The sequence below is a fragment of the Euprymna scolopes genome, chromosome 34 (genome assembly GCF_053919585.1).
Source record: "Euprymna scolopes isolate OS-2025 chromosome 34, ASM5391958v1, whole genome shotgun sequence".
NCBI classification, from domain to species: domain Eukaryota; kingdom Metazoa; phylum Mollusca; class Cephalopoda; order Sepiida; family Sepiolidae; genus Euprymna; species Euprymna scolopes.
This window is the reverse complement of record NC_136515.1, coordinates 5079185-5099184: the sequence shown is the minus strand read 5'-3', so window position 1 is coordinate 5099184 and position 20000 is coordinate 5079185. Positions and strand designations below refer to the sequence as shown.

Genomic DNA, 20000 nt, shown 5'->3' with positions numbered 1-20000 from the left:
ATTAATAATACCATTGGATATCTAATATTAATAATACCATTGGATATCTAATATTAGTTTTGTAGAACAAATATATAATTTACTTACATCAGGAACAATTGATTCACTAGAATATGGATAATAAAGTCCCTTTCGCAGTTTATTAAGCTGCAGCATCACAGCATCACGGGAGTTTGTGTAAATTTTCTGTTAAGAAAAAGACAACAAAAAAAATAATGGATAACGGAAAACACAAGAATGTTTGGTTATCGTCAGCTAACATCCTTTTTTTTCGACTTTAACAAAAAATAAAAGAAAAAATATTTGTTTCTTTCTAGTTTGAATGAACTTGAATCTATTCATCATCAAATTTATCGTCTGCTCACAACTGATTATTGATTGGCTTATCATTTCGTCTTCATTTTCTAGCTGGTAAAATTATTTATAAAAAAAAAATAGATGACTTGAGTGCTATCAGCTATAATTTAAATGGAAACCAAAATTTATGAAGAATTCTTGGTAAAAATTATTTCTAGCAAGAAATGAAAGGTCATAACAATTAAACAACAGTCACTCAGAAGAAAAAAGATGTAAGCATGACACACAAAATAACGCACATGCTATCGTATTTAGATATAGATAGGAGTAAATCTTAGGGAAACAACGTTTCGGTTTGAAGCAGACAGATACCAAATCTCCACTAGAACTTACCCATAATGTGTAGAATAGAATATCTTCCACCGTGGATTTTTTCATAGACCTGTTTTCTATTGCCATCAAATTTATCATCTGCTCACGACTGATTATTGATTGGCTTATCACGCCGTCTTCATCTTCCGGCTGATCGGTAACCATGCCAGAAAACGATGAAAGATGTTGATGACAAAATGTTGATAGACTGACACACAAATTTAACGCATAACATCTGGCACTGACACAAACACAGAATGTAATAACGTTTGAGACCTGTCTACGCTTCCTATCCCCAATAATGAAGAAATATTTTCTCCAAAAGATTTGTAAAACTCACATATCTACCGTCTTGTGCAACACGCTATGTTCAGAAATAAATATGCATAATTGAAAATTATTGCAATCCCTTCAATATTGTCGTCGTTATTTATTTTAATATGTAGACCGTTTCCATAACAGCATTGTAATAGCCATCAAGCAGAACCCTTTCACATTTCACACAATTAGAACTTACCCATAATGTGTAGAATAGAATTTCTTCCACCATGGATTTTTCCATAGACCTGTTTTCTATTGCCATTGTAAATATATCAGAATAACTTGTCTGGAACCAATTATCCATTAAATCAATAATATCCTGATGAACATTTGCGCAATCTCCATCTTCGTTTATTTCAGCTTCTATCGCGTTTTTACCATTTTGTTGAGTTGCTCCTGTTTGTGCGACCTTTTCCCAAGAATCTAACCTGTTAAAAAGAAAATTGTCAATTGAAAAAGAGTATTTTGAACACAGCGGCAACAAAAGTATAATAAATCTCTGCTTTTGACGCACGCCCATGACAGGGGTTGCTTTCTTAGAGTCTCACACCGTCAATATCTGCAACAGAGAGATGAAACTTTCAGGTCATGAATGCATAAGTTCAGTCATCATGACAATGTAATTTGCAATCCCTACTGATCCATTCAGGCAGAATAAAAAATAGGAGGCATTTCAATTGGAACACCCCGTTGTAAGTTTTGTTTAACACTTAACATTTATTAGCATGATGAAGCTGTATCACTAGTTGAGCAATTTGAACCTTGGATCTGAATATCTTAAACCCAAGCTTCTTATTGTTAGGCTATCGTGATAATCGCACTTCCAAAAAGAAAAAAAAAAGCCGAGCATGTCTTATCATCGATGTTATCCTTGAGGGGTACCAAATTGAGCTTTCGTTACATTTGAATATGTTATATAGATTTCTTCATTTAGGGGCACTTTTTACGTTTGGGTGTATACACTGTATAACATCAAAGATTCCGTGTGCGTATGATTGTCTCTAATATAAATGGTTGTGTGTTTGATTATCATAAAGGGAATCGTGTGTGTGACATGTAATTTCTGAACCTACCTCTGTTCTCGCTGTTGAACCATCTGGCAATTTCTCATCCTGGAGGGAGACTTGATACCTGTTTGACGAAGATTTATCACTCCAAGACGATGAAATGGTTTTATAGTTTTTTATTTCACTTTCCCCAGAGGTTCTGCAGAAGTGGAAGTGAAATCGGCTTGTGTTAGTTCTTCTTCACACACGTCAGCGTTCATCTCCCCCCCTCCCCAGTTAAGAGGGGGGAGACCACGGAAAACGTCCGTCTTCTTCAAAGCTCAAATCAAATCTCACAGATCTAGCCAACCACGTCACACATACGTAATTTGGTCAGCTGACCTTTGGTTCTGGTAAACGTGTCTACCTCCACGTTTACTCACCTCTCTCTCTCTCTCTCTCTCTCCCCCTCTCTATTCTCTTATAGAGACAGAGAGAGAGAAAATAGAAAGAGTAAGAAAGCCAGAGAGGGAGGGAGAGATGCTCGTTAACACATGCAGGGTTTCCCTCCACAAGCAAATGACTTACTTTCACCATGACTAATGTTTGTGCAAAATTTTTAAAAAAATCCAAAGCATGGTTATTAAGAAAAGTGCCAACAAATAAATGGATGAATGATTTGGGGGCAATTTTACCCCTATAATGGTCCCCTGGTAGTACGGCATAATCACGTTGACACACCGGTTCCCACCGGATCACCGAAGTTAAGCAACGTTGAATCTGGTCAATACTAAATGGGTGATCATTTGGGACTTTCATGTACTGTATGTGCTCTCCGCTTATCTCGGCATTGTTTCCAATCATCCTGGTCTTCTTCTTGCCACTGGACTCAAACAGTGTCGATTCAGGAGAGGTGGGTTGGCGATTGGGCAACCCTTACCTCTAAATTACACGCGCTACTGCCCCTAAGGGGTATCCTTTGTCTTTCAAACCTGAACGGAAGCATGGGGGGGGGCAGGGGGGGGGACAACCAGAGTTATCCCGGAAAATCCGTTCTGGCAAAAATTTACTTTCACCATGATTAATGTTTGTGCAAAATTTAAAAAAAAAATTCAAGGCATGTTTATTGAGAAAAGTGTGAACAAATGAACAGACAAACGGAAGTGAATTACTAGGTCCAATCTCTCCGTTGTCGGGGGACGAATAATAAGTTTTGTATTTTTATTTATGTTGTGGTCATTTTTATTGTTAACTATACAGTCTGATTGTGACCTTGAAGATCAGTAATAATCCAGATAAACACACTGGAATAATTAACAAAAAAATATATCAACAAAAGTAGGCTCCAGAAGTATATGTCATTATTCTGAGACCATAACTGCGAAAAATTGCAGTATGAACTTTCTTTGCACTGCAGGAAAATATGATACGAGGTCAGAAAGTGAAGAAAGTTAAGCTAGCACTTTTAAAGAAGGTGCAATCTGGCCTTTTAAAAATTGCCTTGGCAACACTAGCTGCATTCCCTGATCAAGGCATCTAAAGCAGTAAGTAATAAACTTACTTCACTCGAAAGATAGGAGACAAGGACTGGTAGGGTGGACCCTATAGGACTATCTAGAACAGGCATGTCAAACATGCGGCCTATCGTAGATACGTGAAAAGTCTCGAAGAAATTAAATACATAGGAAAAATAAGTAAAACAAAAATTTAAAAAAAAGCAAACATGATCTGTATTAGAAATTTTGGTACTTATACACTTTAATCAAGACATTAAAAAATGAAAATATAAAAAAAAAAAAAAAAAAAAAAAAGAAGTTATATCGTACATATCCGTTTTGGACTGAAGATTTCCGAAAAAAATTTCTCACTTAATTTCATATCAGACAATTGATTTCATTTGAACACTCCCCTAATAAAGGGGAGCTGGTTTTCTCCAACACATTGGGGAAACAAAACCAGACAAAGTTGGGTAAAAAACAAATCCAAAAGAACTATCCCGCAGTTAAAATTAAGTGCGGAATTTAATTTCCTTTGACCTAATTAAATTCGCAGTGCACCTACCACTTGGGCGTTTATAAACATTAAAATAAAATTGTTTTTAGTTATTTTCCTTTCGTGGGCGAGCGGTAAGTTTTCAAGTTTTTCGCCTCAACGTCCCGGGTTCGATCCTACCTACTTACCATTTTTTAATTTTTTTTCCGATTTTTTAAAAAGTTTTTAAAAAATTTTTTTCCGATTTTTTAAACAAGTTTTTTTAATTTTTTTTCCGATTTTTTAAACAAGTTTTTTTAAAAAAATTTTTTCCGATTTTTTAAACAAGTTTTTTTAAAAAATTTTTTCCGATATTTTAAACAAGTTTTTTTTATTTTTTTTCCGATTTTTTAAACAAGTTTTTTTTCTTCCGATTTTTTAAACAAGTTTTTTAAAAAATTTTTTCCAATTTTTTAAACAAGTTTTTTTTTTTTTCCGATTGTTTAAACAAGTTTTTTTTATTTTACTTTTTCTTCTTTTTACATCATGTTCGCTATTTTTATTTTGTTTTACCGATTTTTTAAACAAGTTTTTTAAATTTTTTTTCCGATTTTTTAAACAAGTTTTTATTTTTTTTCCGATTTTTTAAACAAGTTTTTTTTTATTTTACTTTTTCTTCTTTATACATCATGTTCGCTATTTTTTTATTTTTATTTTACTGATTTTTTTAAAAGAAGTTTAACACAGGGTTTGGAGCTACCCCCCTCCCCTCCAACACACACACCTACAAACACCTACACAACGCCGGGTACCTCCGCTAGTCTATAATATAAATCTCACCTGTCTGTTTAAATGTATGTACACTTGTGCCCGATATTATTCATACCCCCCTTTGAAAATTGAGTTTATTAGGTGTAACTTTGTAAGAATTTATTGTTTACGTCCATATTGATACATATTCTTAATAAACCTCTTCTGATCATTTTCGTCATTTTAAAATCTCGGGATACTTGTAATAAAAGAAATATACAGCTATTTATAAAATCTGCAATGTTCAAAAATAATCATACCCCCTTATTTTTTCAGTATTAATCGAGTTTCTGACTGTTTGTTTCCTGTTTGATTCTTATTTTGAATGCTTTTATACAACCTTTGATTAATTTCATTTCGTTTTTTGCATTTTTCAGAAATTAAAATGATATTTTTTTTTTTTTTTTTTTTTTTACAAAGGCATCACCACATTATCAAGGCCCAGAGGCCACTCAAGGATAAGGGTTAAAGAGTGTACAGTAGAAGTTGGTCAATATAGTAATCATTAGTAATGAAAATTTGGTAAATTTAATAACTTATATGGAACGGCTCATCAAGAACTTATTTACCTTAGACTTGAACACAACCATATTGTAGTCAGCCGGAAAGCAGGAAAACGGAAGACAATTCCACAGGCGTGCAGTTCTAAGAAAGAAGCTTTGTTCATGGAATCTATGTTTAGGTTTAGGCACAGATAAAGAGTGGGTGAAATTATTGATAGTGTTTACAGCTAGACGAGTGTTTCTTGTGAAAGTTTGGCGAGGGGGGACCATAGATTGAAGCTCAGTTGAACACTTTCCATGAAAATAACGATACATCAGAGACAAACTCGCAACATCTCTTCTGTGAGATAGAGGTTGTAAGGAGGAGAAAAGGACATCTCCTACGAGGCTACGAAGTCTATTTTGAACTCTATCAAGGCAGGACAAGTCCTTTCTAGCAGCTCCTGCCCAGATGTGGCAACAGTATTCCATCCTTGGACGTACCTGGCTCTTATATAGATAGAGAATAGCATCAGCAGTGAGATATCTACTGGATCGATAGAAAGATCCCACCATTTTTCCAGCGGCCTTGGCAACAGATTTGATATACGTGTTCCATTTAAGATCAGGAGTAATGGTCAAGCCCAGAAGCTTGTCAAAACTTGAGGCCTCCTGAAGACGAGAGCCATTCATTTCAATTGATGACAAATGTGGATTAAAATGTTGATGATGTAAAGAGAGAAGCTTGGTTTTAGATGCATTAAAAGTAACCAGCCACTCCTTTCCCCATTGTACTACGTGCTCAAGATCAGAGGAGAGAGAATTGGAGAGTACTTGCTCGTTTACTGTCTTAGATGTGGTACCATAAATGGTAGTGTCGTCAGCATAAATGTCTACAAATGATGTAAGGATATGATTTGGAAGATCATTAATGTAGATCAGGAAAAGAGTTGGGCCCAGGATGGATCCCTGAGGGACACCGGCATTAATACTGAGAGCTTCTGATTTTTGCCCCTCAACTACTACTCTTATGAACCTATCAGAAAGAAATGATTTAATAATTGAGAAGACTTTTCCAGCTATACCATAGCTAGCGATCTTATGAAGTAAACCTTTATGCCATACCCTATCAAAGGCTTTAGATATGTCAAGAGCAATTGCCCTAGAAAGATTGCCACCGTCGAGAGATTTGCTAATCCTATGCGATATAACTGTAAGGACATCTGCTGTAGATCTAGCAGAACGGAAACCATATTGAGTGTCACTAAGAAGGTTATTTTTGTTGAGATGTTTGATTACTTCTGTATTTAACACAGATTCTAGCAACTTACTCATGACGCACAGGAGACTTATTGGCCTGTACTGAAAATACAGGGCATACTGATGAGATTTTCCAGGGAGATGGGAAACTATTCTCCTTAAGACAACGTTTAAACAGTTTTGTAAGTATGGGCGCTAGTTCAGGTTGAAGTTTTTTGAGTACTATAATTGGAATACCATCAGGGCCAGTTGCTTTACTGGAATCAAGGTTTTTGATTAGCTTGGCAACATCACGTACAGATATACGTATATCACATAGCGTGTTTTCTGATACAGGAGGAAATATTGGGGGTTGGCGGTCTTGGTCGCAAAGGGTAGAATTAGCTGCAAAGTTCTTGACAAAGAGTTTGGCTTTGTCTGATGCTGACGAGATTACCTCAGGTCCATTGATAATAGTTGGGATGGAGCACACGCTTCTGTTCAGGATTCTGTTTGCTATTTGCCAAAACTGGTGGGAACCAAGCCGCTGCTCAGCTACTTTGGACTTAACAGATTGAGCATACAACTCTCTTGCGTTCCTTATTACTTTCTTACAATGGTTGCTGGCAGTCCTGAAAACGGCTTTAGTTTCCATACATCTATTACGTTTGAAGCAGTGGAAAAAGTGATTTCTGTGCGCAATGGCAGCAGCACATTCTGGAGAGAACCATGGCTGGCTGTTAGGTTTTTGCTGAAACTTTTTAGAGGGTATGAAATGGTCAATACCTACAATTAACCATTCAGTTAGGTCTAATACTATAGAGGACACATCCTTTTTAAACATGGAATGCAGAGGTAGATCAGATATAAATGTACGGAAGCTATCCCAGTCAGCCTTAGTGTATCGATATACTGTACGATGAAGTGGTACGTCTGGGGACTTATTACATTTCATTTTTATCTTAATTGATACAACAGAGTGGTCGGAAGATCCAAGAGGCGACAGAACAGAAACTGAACATAGTTCAGGGCAAGTTGTGAGAAAAAGGTCTAGTAGGCTCGCATACTGGCCGTCATTATCGGGCACACGGGTAGGTTCCTGAACAATCTGAGTGAGGTCATAGGCAATGGAGAAATCATGACAGAACCTCCCCTCATCATCGGTCTTGTTTGAGTGGGTCAACCATTCGACGTTGTGAACATTGAAGTCACCACATACGTGAATGTTAGCTGAAGGATAAGTAGAAAGGACTTGGTCAATTTTCTCAGATATGCTTTGAAAGATAGTAACTCCGCTGTTGTGGGGGCGATAGAGAGTAAATATAAATGCAGTAGTGTGAGCTAAAGCAACCCGGAAGCACATATAGGGTAAGTTAGGATCTTCCCTGGAGATGTCCCTCCCACATGGAAAGCTATCTTTAATATAGGCACATATTCCATGCCCATGGCGATCTTGGGGGTCAGATTTAGAAGTTAAGTTAGAGTATCCTGTAATTGCAAACTCATCTAGGGAAATAGCCTGTCCAATGCCAGTTTCACTTAAAAATAAAAGGTCTGGTTTAGTCTCCTGTAATTGGGTTTCAACCTCTGGAAGGTTAGAACGTAGACCCCTGATGTTGGAGAAGGAGACATGGTAGTAGGGGTCTACGTTGGAAGTTGGAGAACCGGGTTTAATCGTGTATTTTTTCTTGAAACTTGTCATGATGAAATTTTGGAATTTGTGGACTAGGTCGACAGATTTACTTAGAGCAGGGCAGAGAGGGGAAACTAAGAGAGAAAAAGAAACGAAGAATTTTTTTTTTTTTTTTTGTACCACATGATAAGGTAAAGCCGTAACAATTACCCACTAGTATGGCATCGAGAGGCCCCACCAGAAGCTACTGCATGGTCCAGATTCCATTCACCAAATGGCAATACAGCAGCCCCAGTACTTTGCACCTGCTGATAGGACAGCCTCCTTAGTGGTTAATCCAAGGTTCGGGTCCCTGACTATCAGGCGGATAACGTCAGCCCAGACAAAACGTTTACCTCCAGCACCCTTACTAGTGACATGGCTACAAGGATAGACATAGAAACAGAAAATTTCCACCAACTCTGCCAACTGTTCGCGCAAAAATACTGCCAACCTAGAAAACAGCTTTTTCTTCTCCCTTTGTCAGAAAAATCACTCATTTAAAAAATGAGGACTGAGGGACAAATAAGAAGAAGCGAGAGTAACAGGAGCTGCCGATAACGCATCCACAATGCGTTTTCTACTCTCCATTAAAAAAAAAAAAAAATAAAATAACTATTAAGTATTGTACTTAATAAAAGTCCAACGGACCTGTTTAAGGGAAAGTATGGTGATAGATTCCCCTCCCACGAACTAAAAATGAGTACAATTAGGTAATCTATTTTTGCAATCAACTCGGTAGATAAATAAACATTTATGGACGAGGAAAAAAAAAAAAAAAAAAAGCTAGCATTTAATACAACAGAAATACATAAATTAAATACTGAAATAAAATGTAGTTATTAATATTTGAATCTTAAAATAAAAAGTGCGAATTAGTAGAGAAAAAAATCACTTATCACAACAACGCATTCCGTCTCCAAACTAGTGAAGAATTTAACTTTTAATAGCGTTCAGAAGATTTTTTTTTTTTTTTAAATTAACCGTTAAGAGAAAGCGTGATTTTATTCTGAACTTTAACTAATCACGTTTTAAGCAACTTATGATATAAAACAAAATCGGATGGGGGGGGGGGGTTCTTCCGAAGTTAGTTGGTGACGTTATAAGTAATTGCGAGATAAGATGGGAGCCAGAAATTAGGGGTGGGGGACTGAAAATGATAATATAATGGATTGATTATACAATATTTAAGATCAACTTGGTAGATAAACATTTATGGACGAGAAAAAAAAAAAAAAAAAAAAAAAAGAAGCTAGCATTTAATACAACAGAAATACATAAATTAAATACTGAAATAAAATGTAGTTATTAATATTTGAATCTTAAAATAAAAAGTGCGAATTAGTAGAGAAAAAAATCACTTATCACAACAACGCATTCCGTCTCCAAACTAGTGAAGAATTTAACTTTTAATAGCGTTCAGAAGATTTTTTTTTTTTTTTTAAATTAACCGTTAAGAGAAAGCGTGATTTTATTCTGAACTTTAACTAATCACGTTTTAAGCAACTTATGATATAAAACAAAATCGGATGGGGGGGATATCAACTGAAAACCAATAAAAGAATAAAAATTATTAGAATGGGGAAGAAAAAAGAGCTTAGTAATGATCTTAGGACTAAAATTGTGAATTCACATAAGGGTGGTTTAGGTTACAAGTCAATTTCCAAGAAATTTGAGGTCCCTACAGCAACAGTACAGAGCATCATCAAAAAATTCCAGAGCCACCACACAACAAACAACTTCATTGGTAGAGGAAGGAAAAGGAAACTGTCTGCTAGAGCCACCAGGAATATTGTAAGAAGTGTTAATGCAAATCCAACCACCACTACTAAGGACATTTTAGAAAATCTGGAGTCTTCTGGCATAAAAATATCAAGGCAAACATTGCAAAGGACTCTGCATGAAAATGGTCTGAAAGGAAGAAGACCAAGAAGGACTCCATTGCACACCGGAAAACACCTTGCAGCACGTCTAAAGTTTGCTAGGACCCATGTGAATTCTCCAGAGTTCGTTTTCTCAAGTATTTTGTGGACTGCCGAAACAAAAATTGAATTGTTTGGCCATATGGATGCTTCTTACGTTTGGAGGAAGAAAGGAAAAGCTTACAACCCAAAGAACACCATACCCACGGTGAAACATGGTGGCGGTAGCCTAATGTTTTGGGGCTCCTTTTCGGCTAGTGGTCCAGGTAGTTTGGTCAAGATAGATGGAACCATGAAGAAGGAGCAATATTTGGAGATACTCCAGAAAAAACATTAGACAGGATGCGGAGAAGCTCCATTTAGGACCAAACTGGGTCCTTCAACAGGATAATAATCCAAAACATACTGCCAAAATAGTCAAGAAATGGTCTGAGGATAATCAAATTAATGTTTTGGAATGGCCTAGCCAGAGTCCCGACCTGAACCCTATCGAAAACCTCTGGCACATATTGAAAACTGAGGTTAAAAAGCGGAAACCTAGAAATTTGAGGGATTTGGAGAACTACTGCATTGAAGAATGGTCAAAAATCAGTGTTGATGCTTGTAAAAACCTTGTTGATAAATATCCAAAACGATTACAGGCAGTTATTAAGAATAAAGGGCATGCTATTGACTATTAGTAAGAGAGGTATGAATAATTTTGAACTAGTGCCATTATTGTTTTTCTTTGTATAATGTTTCAAACTTGCATAATTTATTTATTTGTTGAGTTTAAATTAAATGCTTATGCTTGATTTATTGTTTGAAATCCCTTTAATATTGTCTACCTTCTGGTTTGAGCAATATTCTTATAGAAATCTCAAAGATCCGAGGGGTATGAATAATATCGGGCACAAGTGTATGTATGTATGTCTACCTAAAACTTGTGACAGAGGCGATGGATTTTCACGAGATTGGTATCATTTTGAAGCTCGACCCTTTGGACGACAAATATTGAAAAATTGGCCAAAAACATTAATTCCTTCACCCTCAACTGGGCACTTTTCTACAGGGAGGGGGCTTTTTTCACTGATATTTTTGAAACCTGCATCACTTCCGTTTTGGCGATGAGTGCAACAGCAAACGCATCACATATTTTTTTCCCCACTTTCTTCTCCTCTTTCGCGGTAGGGTTCGAGCCTGCCTGTCTACTACCACTTCTTCTTTTTTTTTTTTTTTTTTTGCGCTCGCAATTTTCCTTTTTTTTGTTGCTCAACCAACACCCTTACACACACCTCCACTTTCTTTTCTGCCTTCACGTCACAGGTTCGAGCCTGCCTGCCTACTACAACCTTTTTTTTTTTTTTTTGCTCAACACACATCTACAAACACTCGGGCAACGCCGGGCACCCAGGTTAGTAATAACCTAAACAGCAGTAGATACTTGTAAAGGTGACAATTACGCCCCTTGGAAAAACTGGAAACAGGCAGAGTTATCTCCCCTTAGATCTATAAAATACGAGCATGTGTTCCGGTGACTCTCTTCCAATGCTAAACACTCCTTCATCTCTAAATGACTCTACGAACAAGACCGATAAAATTTAGCAACAAAGACAAACTTTGGATGCTGAATTACAAGGAATCATGCCATGAGTGTCATTTTCATAACATTTCGGTTGATGTAACCTTTGACCTTCTTCAGGTGTATCTTGTTGAACTTATGAATCTTTCTACCAAACTCAGAAATCTGCACAGAATTTTGAACGAAACCGTTTATTTAATCTACAGAAAGTAGCATGCTCTTGTTCCATCAACCATGACTGGGTAGAAATCCTAAGCAATTCGCTATTGTATTTTGAGTTGCCGTCCGCACTAAGGATTAAACTTTCAACCTTCAGAAGAGTGTAATTTTACAACTGAATTTTACCAAATAATATAATTGGTCAATTCAGAGTAAAGTGTATTACTATATGCTATCTTTTCTGTTCTCGGCAGAGACAATTTTTTATTTTTGTTCCAATTTAGAGGGCCCTCCACATTAAAACCTATTTTGTGTCTATCTCTGTCCTTCTGAAGACAGTGATATTCTCCTGAAGGTTCAATTCTCAGTGTAGGCGACCGAAAAATACAATTTGCAAATTACTTGGGAACTTTATCCAGTCGTGGTTGATGGAACAAGAACATGCTACCCCCATGAAGTAAATAAAGGCTTCCGTTTGCAATTCCATCCATCCAGATTCCTTCTAAATTCTTGAGTTCGACAAGATATACCTGATGAAGGTTGGAGGTTACATCTACCGAAATGCTGTGAAAATAACGCTCAAGATGAGAACAGTAGTTTGAATAATCCAAATAATATGGATAACCAATCCTCATCTAAAAAAATCAGAAACCTTTTTATTTCTTTAAATCACTTGGAATATATAAGAATACAAGTGATTTCAAGAAATTATTATTGTTATTACTGTATATATTATCTATTATTTATAATTATGTAATATAAAAGATATATACGGCACAATCATGTCGACACATCGGTTTTCACCAGACCCCCCAAGTTTTTTTTTTTTTTTTTTTTTTTATTACATTTTCACCCCAAACAAGGCACATTGCCACTTTGGTGTAGGGGGCTACTATCATGGGGAAACATTTACTGGGGTACTATGTAGGGATTAGGGCAGCGAGATGTTGGTTTACGTTGCACTTGAACTCATGCATGTCAGTACAGTTGGGGAAGCAGTGACGTGGGATGGAATTCCAAAGTCTAGCAGTTCTGGGGAAGAAACTACTGGAGTAGAAAGATCTTTTACATCTAGAGATCTCTACAGTGTGGGGGTGGGATTTTGCAGCTTGTCGGGTCTGTCGAGGGTGTTCACGTCGTGAGGGCACAAGTGCTTGCAGTTCTTCAGAGCATTCACCATTATAATACTTGTAGAACAGGCAGAGGGATGCAACGTTTCGACGATGGGACAGAGGCTGAAGTTTAGATGCCAGTTTAGGGCCTATCAGATTTGCGACTCTCTTTTTAAGTTAAGCAATGATGAACCTGGCCAGTACCAGATGAGTGATCATTTGGGAAAAGGCTAGGTGCTGTATGTACCGCTCCGAGTTGTAGAAATTTCCAGGTTGGTATCTGGGGGTGCGTTTAACTCACTGGGGAGATGCAGCCCAGAATCAAGACGGAAACCAATGAGAAACTACCATCTTTACTTGTCTTCTCAAGATTACCATGGCTCTACAATTTGGAGAGCTATGGTTGCTGACACTGTTAAAACAGCAGGACCATTGAACAGGCACATTCAGCAATGAGACAGGTTGACTTATCTAAAGAGCTTCAATACATCAAAAAATATAAAATAAAAAATTTACCTTTCATCTGATTCCTTAAGTCTTAATGACATTTGGTCATTTTCTTTCTTGGACTGCTCTAAATTCTGTTCCAATTCAGAAACTTGAACTTTATATTTTTCGAGTTCCACTTGAAGTGAATCCTTTTCTTCCTTATGCTTCGTAAGTATTGTTGTAAAATGTCCTTCTGACATTTTAAATTGATTCAATTCCTTTTTCAGGTCATAATTTTCCGTTTTAGTCTGCTCAAATTTTGATTCTGATTTTTTAAAATCACTTGTCATTTTCTCTAGTTTCTTTTTTAGGTCAGAATTTTCCATTTCATCCTGCTTAAATTTTGATTCTGATTTTTCAAAATCACTTGTCACTTTCTCTAGTTTCTTTTTTAGGTCAGAATTTTCCATCTCAACCTGCTTAAATTTTGATTCTGATTTTTCAAAATCACTTGTCAGTTTCTCTAGTTTCTTTTTTAGGTCGGAGTTTTCCATTCTAATCTGCATAACTTCTGATTGTGATTTTCCGAATGCATCTGCCTGATACTCGACTTTCCTTTGTAGCTCAGAGTTTTCGCTTTCAGCCTTCTGAAGTTTTGCTGCCTGTAATATACAAAGAGCATTATCCTAATTATTTGATATTTTATTAATATCATTTAGAAAAAGGTAACAGAGTATTGACTCCCTATACAGCAAGTCCTCCCACTTCACTCATATACACCAGAGAACAAATTAAATGAGACATAATTAGATATGCACTGGTTCACTTTTGCTTTATTATTATTAAAACATTTTGCAAAAAAAAAGTTTTTGCTGCTCACAAAATATCTCAACGAACAAAATAATTTTATTATAAAAATAAACAGGGCTGGGGAGTCGGAGTCGGAGTCAAGGCCAATTTATGGACCAGAGGAGTCGGAGGTGATAAAATTCTCCCGATTCTGACTCCAACTCCTCAAAAATAGCATTTTTTGCAGGGGAGAAAATTAGGGAAATATTCTCCTATTGTATCGTAATATCCTAAGTTACATTCTTTCAAGGAAGGTCACTCAATAAACGTTTAATATTACCCGCTGTTTTCTTTCTTGCCCTCTAGAATAAAGGCAATCACTGAGAAATGCATAGCTCCTGTCATCCCTCATCCGTACATGCGATCAGCTGTTCTCTCCTCACACAAGTCTAATTTAAGGATAGAGTCTACCCCTATGCGTCTAAAAATGCGTTTTTATTATAGTGTCTAAAAAGCTTTCATATCTTCAAAACATTTTATGAGTACGCAGAAAGTAGCAATTGTCTGTATTTTTGAGATGAGGTTTAACATTAACAAAAACCAACTAAGACTTGTCCTAGTAACATATCGCCGAGTGGTCCTAGATGTTGTATCAAAGTTTACAGTTAAAGGTGTTGAGTTCAATCCTGAACGAAGGCAGTGAAAAGTAACATTCAAAACAGAGAATCAGCAACTATGTCCCAGAGCCTAGCTGGAGTCCGAACACGGTACCCCCGTAATAATAATAAAGGGTTGGGTTCGAGACTCCTAACAAACGGTCCCCCAGTTCGATGCAAAACACTTGATGAAGGCTGGAGGGCAAAATGGCTGAAACATTGTGACTATAACAACCAACAGTCCGATAATCTCAATAAATATGCAGAAAGTATTCTGAAATGCATCAATGGTTGATATCCCCCCCACACACCCCCTACCTAACACCCTTCGCCACATACATCACTTCTCGATGTCCTCATGCACCAAGTGCCAAGATTGTACACAGTTTCATTGCCAGGCAAACGAATAATTTTGATGATTTTCATCATAAGTAGGATCTATAACTTGTTTACGAAAATAATCTGTTCTTCCATATTTTATGAAAAATCCTTTTAGAAGGTAAAATTCATCCTGAAAAAAAAAAACAGAAAGAATCCAAGTCTTTTGATATTCTACGACATTTTTCCATGTTAATCTTGAATGCATTCTAAATTTTTCCTGCTTTCCAACTGACTACAATATGGTTCTTTTGGCCAAGATCAAAGTGTAGTATCTGTTCTTCAGATGCTGCACTTCCATTTCTTGCTCCTTTCGGTGAAGGAGCAGTCCTTCACGACTGAGACAATTTTTATTTTAGTACCTTTTCTCCATGTTAAAAAACGACCCTGGTGTCTAACTCTGTCCCGTGGGGAGGCATTGCAAATAGGTATGGTTGTCTTCAAGTTCAATGTAAACAAGTTCTTGATGAGCCGTTCCCCTTAAGTAATCCAATTTACCAAATTTCCACTACTAACGATTACTGTCCTTTTGACCAATGTACACTCAATAACCCTTATCCTCGAGTGGCCTCTGGGCCTTGATAAGTAGTGACTCTTTTGTAAAAAAAAAAAAAAAAAAAAAAAAAAAAAAAACAGACAAAAAACTGTTTTAAATATGTTATCTATCTAAATAAACTCTAAAATATTCGTTTCAAAAAAGTTTTTATAAAAAATCTAAAGAAATATTTTAGATTAATAAAATGTATGCTTTGGCTTTACAAATTTCATTCGTAGAATTTTTTCTACATTTAAATTGTTAATCTTGAATGTATTCTAAATTTGTCTCCGTTTTCTGTGAAGTTTCTTACTAAGATTATTTTTTGGAAAAATTTACTGACTTTTTTTTTTTCCATATTTCTTATTTTATTAATAAAATTTATTCTGAAAAAAGATTTTTTACTGCTTCAAGGGTGTGAATTCCATATAGACACGTTGATTTAATTTGAATAAAATAAAATATGCATCAAGTGCACTTGAAAGCCAAATTACAACGTAATATTAGGAAAATAAACAAATATTTTACTTGTTTGAAATTTATAACATAAATATATTTCGGAGAAATACTCCATCTTCAGTATGTTGTTTTCTTTCTTTTTTTTCTTTTCTTCTTTCTCTCCATGTTGTAAAGTTGGAGAAAGAAATATCCGTTTGTAAAGAAAAAAAAAAAAAAGAAAGAAAACAACATACTGAAGATGGAGTATACCTCCGAAATATATTTATGTTATAAATTTCAAGTAAAATATTTGTTTATTTTCCTAATATTACGTTGTGATTTGGCTTTCAAGCGCACTTGATGCATATTTTATTTTATTTTTACTGCTATTTCTGTGTTTTAAGTGTTGTGTACATATGAATTATGCACAATTTATTTTTCAAAATTGTATACAAAATTTACAATTTATTTTTCAAAATTGTATACAAAATTTACAATTTATTTCCCAAAAATAGAATACCAAATTTACAATTTATTTCTCAAAAATAGTATACAAAATTCACAATTTATTTCTCAAAAATAGTATACAAAATTTATAATTTATTTCTCAAAAATAGTATACAAAATTTATAATTTATTTCTCAAAAATAGTATACAAAATTTACAATTTATTTTTCAAAATAGTATAGAAAATTTACGATTTATTTTCAAAATTGTATACAAAATTTACAATTTATTTCCCAAAAATAGTATACAAAATTTATAATTTATTTCCCGAAAATAGTATACAAAATTTACAATTCTTTTTGAAAATATTATAAAAAATTTACAATTTATTTCCCAAAAATAGTATACAAAATTTACAATTTATTTCCCAAAAATAATATACAAAATTTACAATTTATTTCCCAAAAATAGTATACAAAATTTACAATTTATTTCCCAAAAATAGTATAGAAAATTTATAATTTATTTTTCAAAAATAGTATACAAAATTAACAATTTATTTCCCAAAAATAGTATACAAAATTAACAATTTATTTCCCAAAAATAGTATACGAAATTTACAATTTATTTCCGAAAATAGTATACAAAATTTATAATTTATTTCCCGAAAATAGTATACAAAATTTATAATTTATTTCCCAAAAATAGTATACAAAATTTACAATTTATTTCCGAAAATAGTATACAAAATTTATAATTAATTTTTCAAAAATAGTATACAAAATTTATAATTTATTTCCCAAAAATAGTATACAAAATTTACAATTTATTTCCGAAAATAGTATACAAAATTTATAATTAATTTTTCAAAAATAGTATACAAAATTTATAATTAATTTTTCAAAAATAGTATACAAAATTTATAATTTATTTTTCAAAATAGTATAGAAAATTTATAATTTATTTCCCAAAAATAGTATACAAAATTTACAATTTTTTTCCGAAAATAGTATAGAAAATTAACAATTTATTTCCCAAAAATAGTATACAAAATTTACAATTTATTTTCCGAAAATAGTATACAAAATTTATAATTTATTTTTCAAAAATAGTATACAAAATTTATAATTTATTTTTCAAAATAGTATAGAAAATTTATAATTTATTTCCCAAAAATAGTATACAAAATTTACAATTTTTTTCCGAAAATAGTATAGAAAATTAACAATTTATTTCCCAAAAATAGTATACAAAATTTACAATTTATTTTCCGAAAATAGTATACAAAATTTATAATTTATTTTTCAAAATAGTACACAAAATTTACAATTTATTTCCAGAAAATAGTATACAAAATTTACAATTTATTTCCCAAAAATAGTATACAAAATTTACAAATTATTTTTCCCTAATTGGGCAGGTTCGTGGATTTTTTTTCTGGGCGAGATTCTGCCAACTCGCCTATGGGTGGCATTGGAGAGTTGACATACATCTCGTTGTTTATTTTTTGCAAAGCTATTTTATATCTTCTTTACGCCTGAGACAAATAACCTCTAAATCTTAAGGTTTTTTTTAGATAAAAACCATAATTATTGCATTTTCTTATTTATCTCTATACATATTTTTTTGCAAATAATATATTTCTCTTGATAAAGTTAAAAAAAAAAAAAAAAGAAGCTAAATGGCACAGCTTTAGCCATGAAGTCATTTATTACTTTGGAGTTAACTTGATGCATAGACCGATTCATACCATCTAAAAAATTCCAACAAAAACCTAACAGCCAGCCATGGTTCTCCCCTGAATGTGATGCTGCCATCGCGCACAGAAATCACTTTTTCCATAGCTACCAACGTAATAGATGTACTGAGACTAAAGCTATTTTCAGGACTGCCAGCAACCACTGTAAAAGAGTAATAAAACATGCAAGAGAGTTGTATGCTCAGTCTGTTAAATCCAAAGTAGCTGAGCAGCAGCTTGGTTTTCATCAGTTCTGGCAAATAGCAAACAGGATCTTGAATAGAAGCGTGCATTCTATCCCAACTATCATCAATGGACCAGAGGTCATCTCGTCAGCATCAAACAAGGGCAGACTATTTGCCAAGAACTTTGCAGCTAATTCTACCCTATGCGACAATGACCATCAACTCCCTGTATTTCCTCCTATAACAGACAACACGCTATGCAACATACAAATATCTGTGCATGAGGTCGCCAAGCTAATCAAGAACCTTGATTCCAGTAAAGCAACTGGCCCTGACGACATTCCAGTTATAGTGCTGAAAAAGCTACAACCAGAACTTGCCCCCATACTTACAAAACTGTTTAAGCGTTGCCTTAAGGAGAAGTGCTTTCCAACACCCTGGAAAACCTCATCAGTATGCCCTGTATTTAAGAATTCAAGTGAAAAGTCATCTCCCTCTCAGTACAGACCAATAAGTCTCCTATGTGTCATGAGTAAGTTGTTGGAATCCATATTAAATAAAGAAGTAGTCAACCACCTCAACAGAAACAACCTTCTTAGTGACATGCAATATGGTTTCCGCTCTGCAAGATCTACAGCAGCTGTGCTAAGGGTTATATCACATAGGATTAGTGAATCTCTTGACAAAGGTTTCCTTTTCAGGGCAATTGCTCTTGACATATCGAAGGCCTTCGATAAGGTATGGCATAAGAGCCTACTTCGCAAGATTTCCAGCTACGGTATAAATGGAAATGTTTTCTCAATCATTAAATCATTTCTCTCTGATAGGCTCATAAGAGTAGTGGTTGATGGGCAGAAATCAGAGGCCCACAGTATTAATGCTGAAGTCCCTTAGGGATCCATCCTGGGCCCAACTCTCTTCCTGATCTACATCAATGATCTCTCAAAGCACATACTTAAATCATTCGTTGACATCTATGCTGATGATACGACCATCTATGGCAACATATCAAAGGCCGTAAATGACAAAGTTCTCTCTAATTCTCTCTCCTCTGATCTTGAGCGCGTGGTTCAATGGGGTAAGAGGTGGCTGGTCACTTTTAATGCATCCAAAACCAAGCTTCTATCTTTACATCATCAACGCTCTGATCCCCATCTGGCATCAATTGAAATGGATGGCTCCTGTCTTGGGGAGGCTCCATGTTTTGACAAGCTTCTGGGTTTGACCTTTACTCCTGATCTGAAATGGAACACGTACATCAAATCTGTTGCTAGGGACGCTGGGAAAATGGTGGGATCCTTCTACCGCTCCAGAAGATATCTCACTACTGATGCAATTCTCTATCTGTATAAAAGCCAAGTACGTCCAAGGATGGAGTACTGCTGCCACATGTGGGCAGGAGCTGCTAAAAACAGCCTATCCTGCCTTGACAGAGTACAAAATAGACTTCGTAGTTTAGTGGGGGATGCCCTTTTCTCTTCCCTGCAACCTCTCTCCCACA

General features: G+C 35.0%; 1 protein-coding gene across 1 annotated transcript in view; it reads right to left on the bottom strand.

Annotated features, from left to right (window-relative positions):
• LOC145259100 (uncharacterized) overlaps nt 1-20000 on the bottom strand; it is a 34989-nt gene that overhangs the window by 8445 nt on the left and 6544 nt on the right. Inside the window, exons 2-4 of the mRNA XM_080116754.1 lie at nt 13421-13995; nt 1187-1418; nt 88-186 (exon numbers count right to left, since the gene is read on the bottom strand). Coding sequence (XP_079972880.1) covers nt 88-186; nt 1187-1418; nt 13421-13995 — 906 coding nt within the window. The remainder of the gene's footprint in view (nt 1-87; nt 187-1186; nt 1419-13420; nt 13996-20000) is intronic.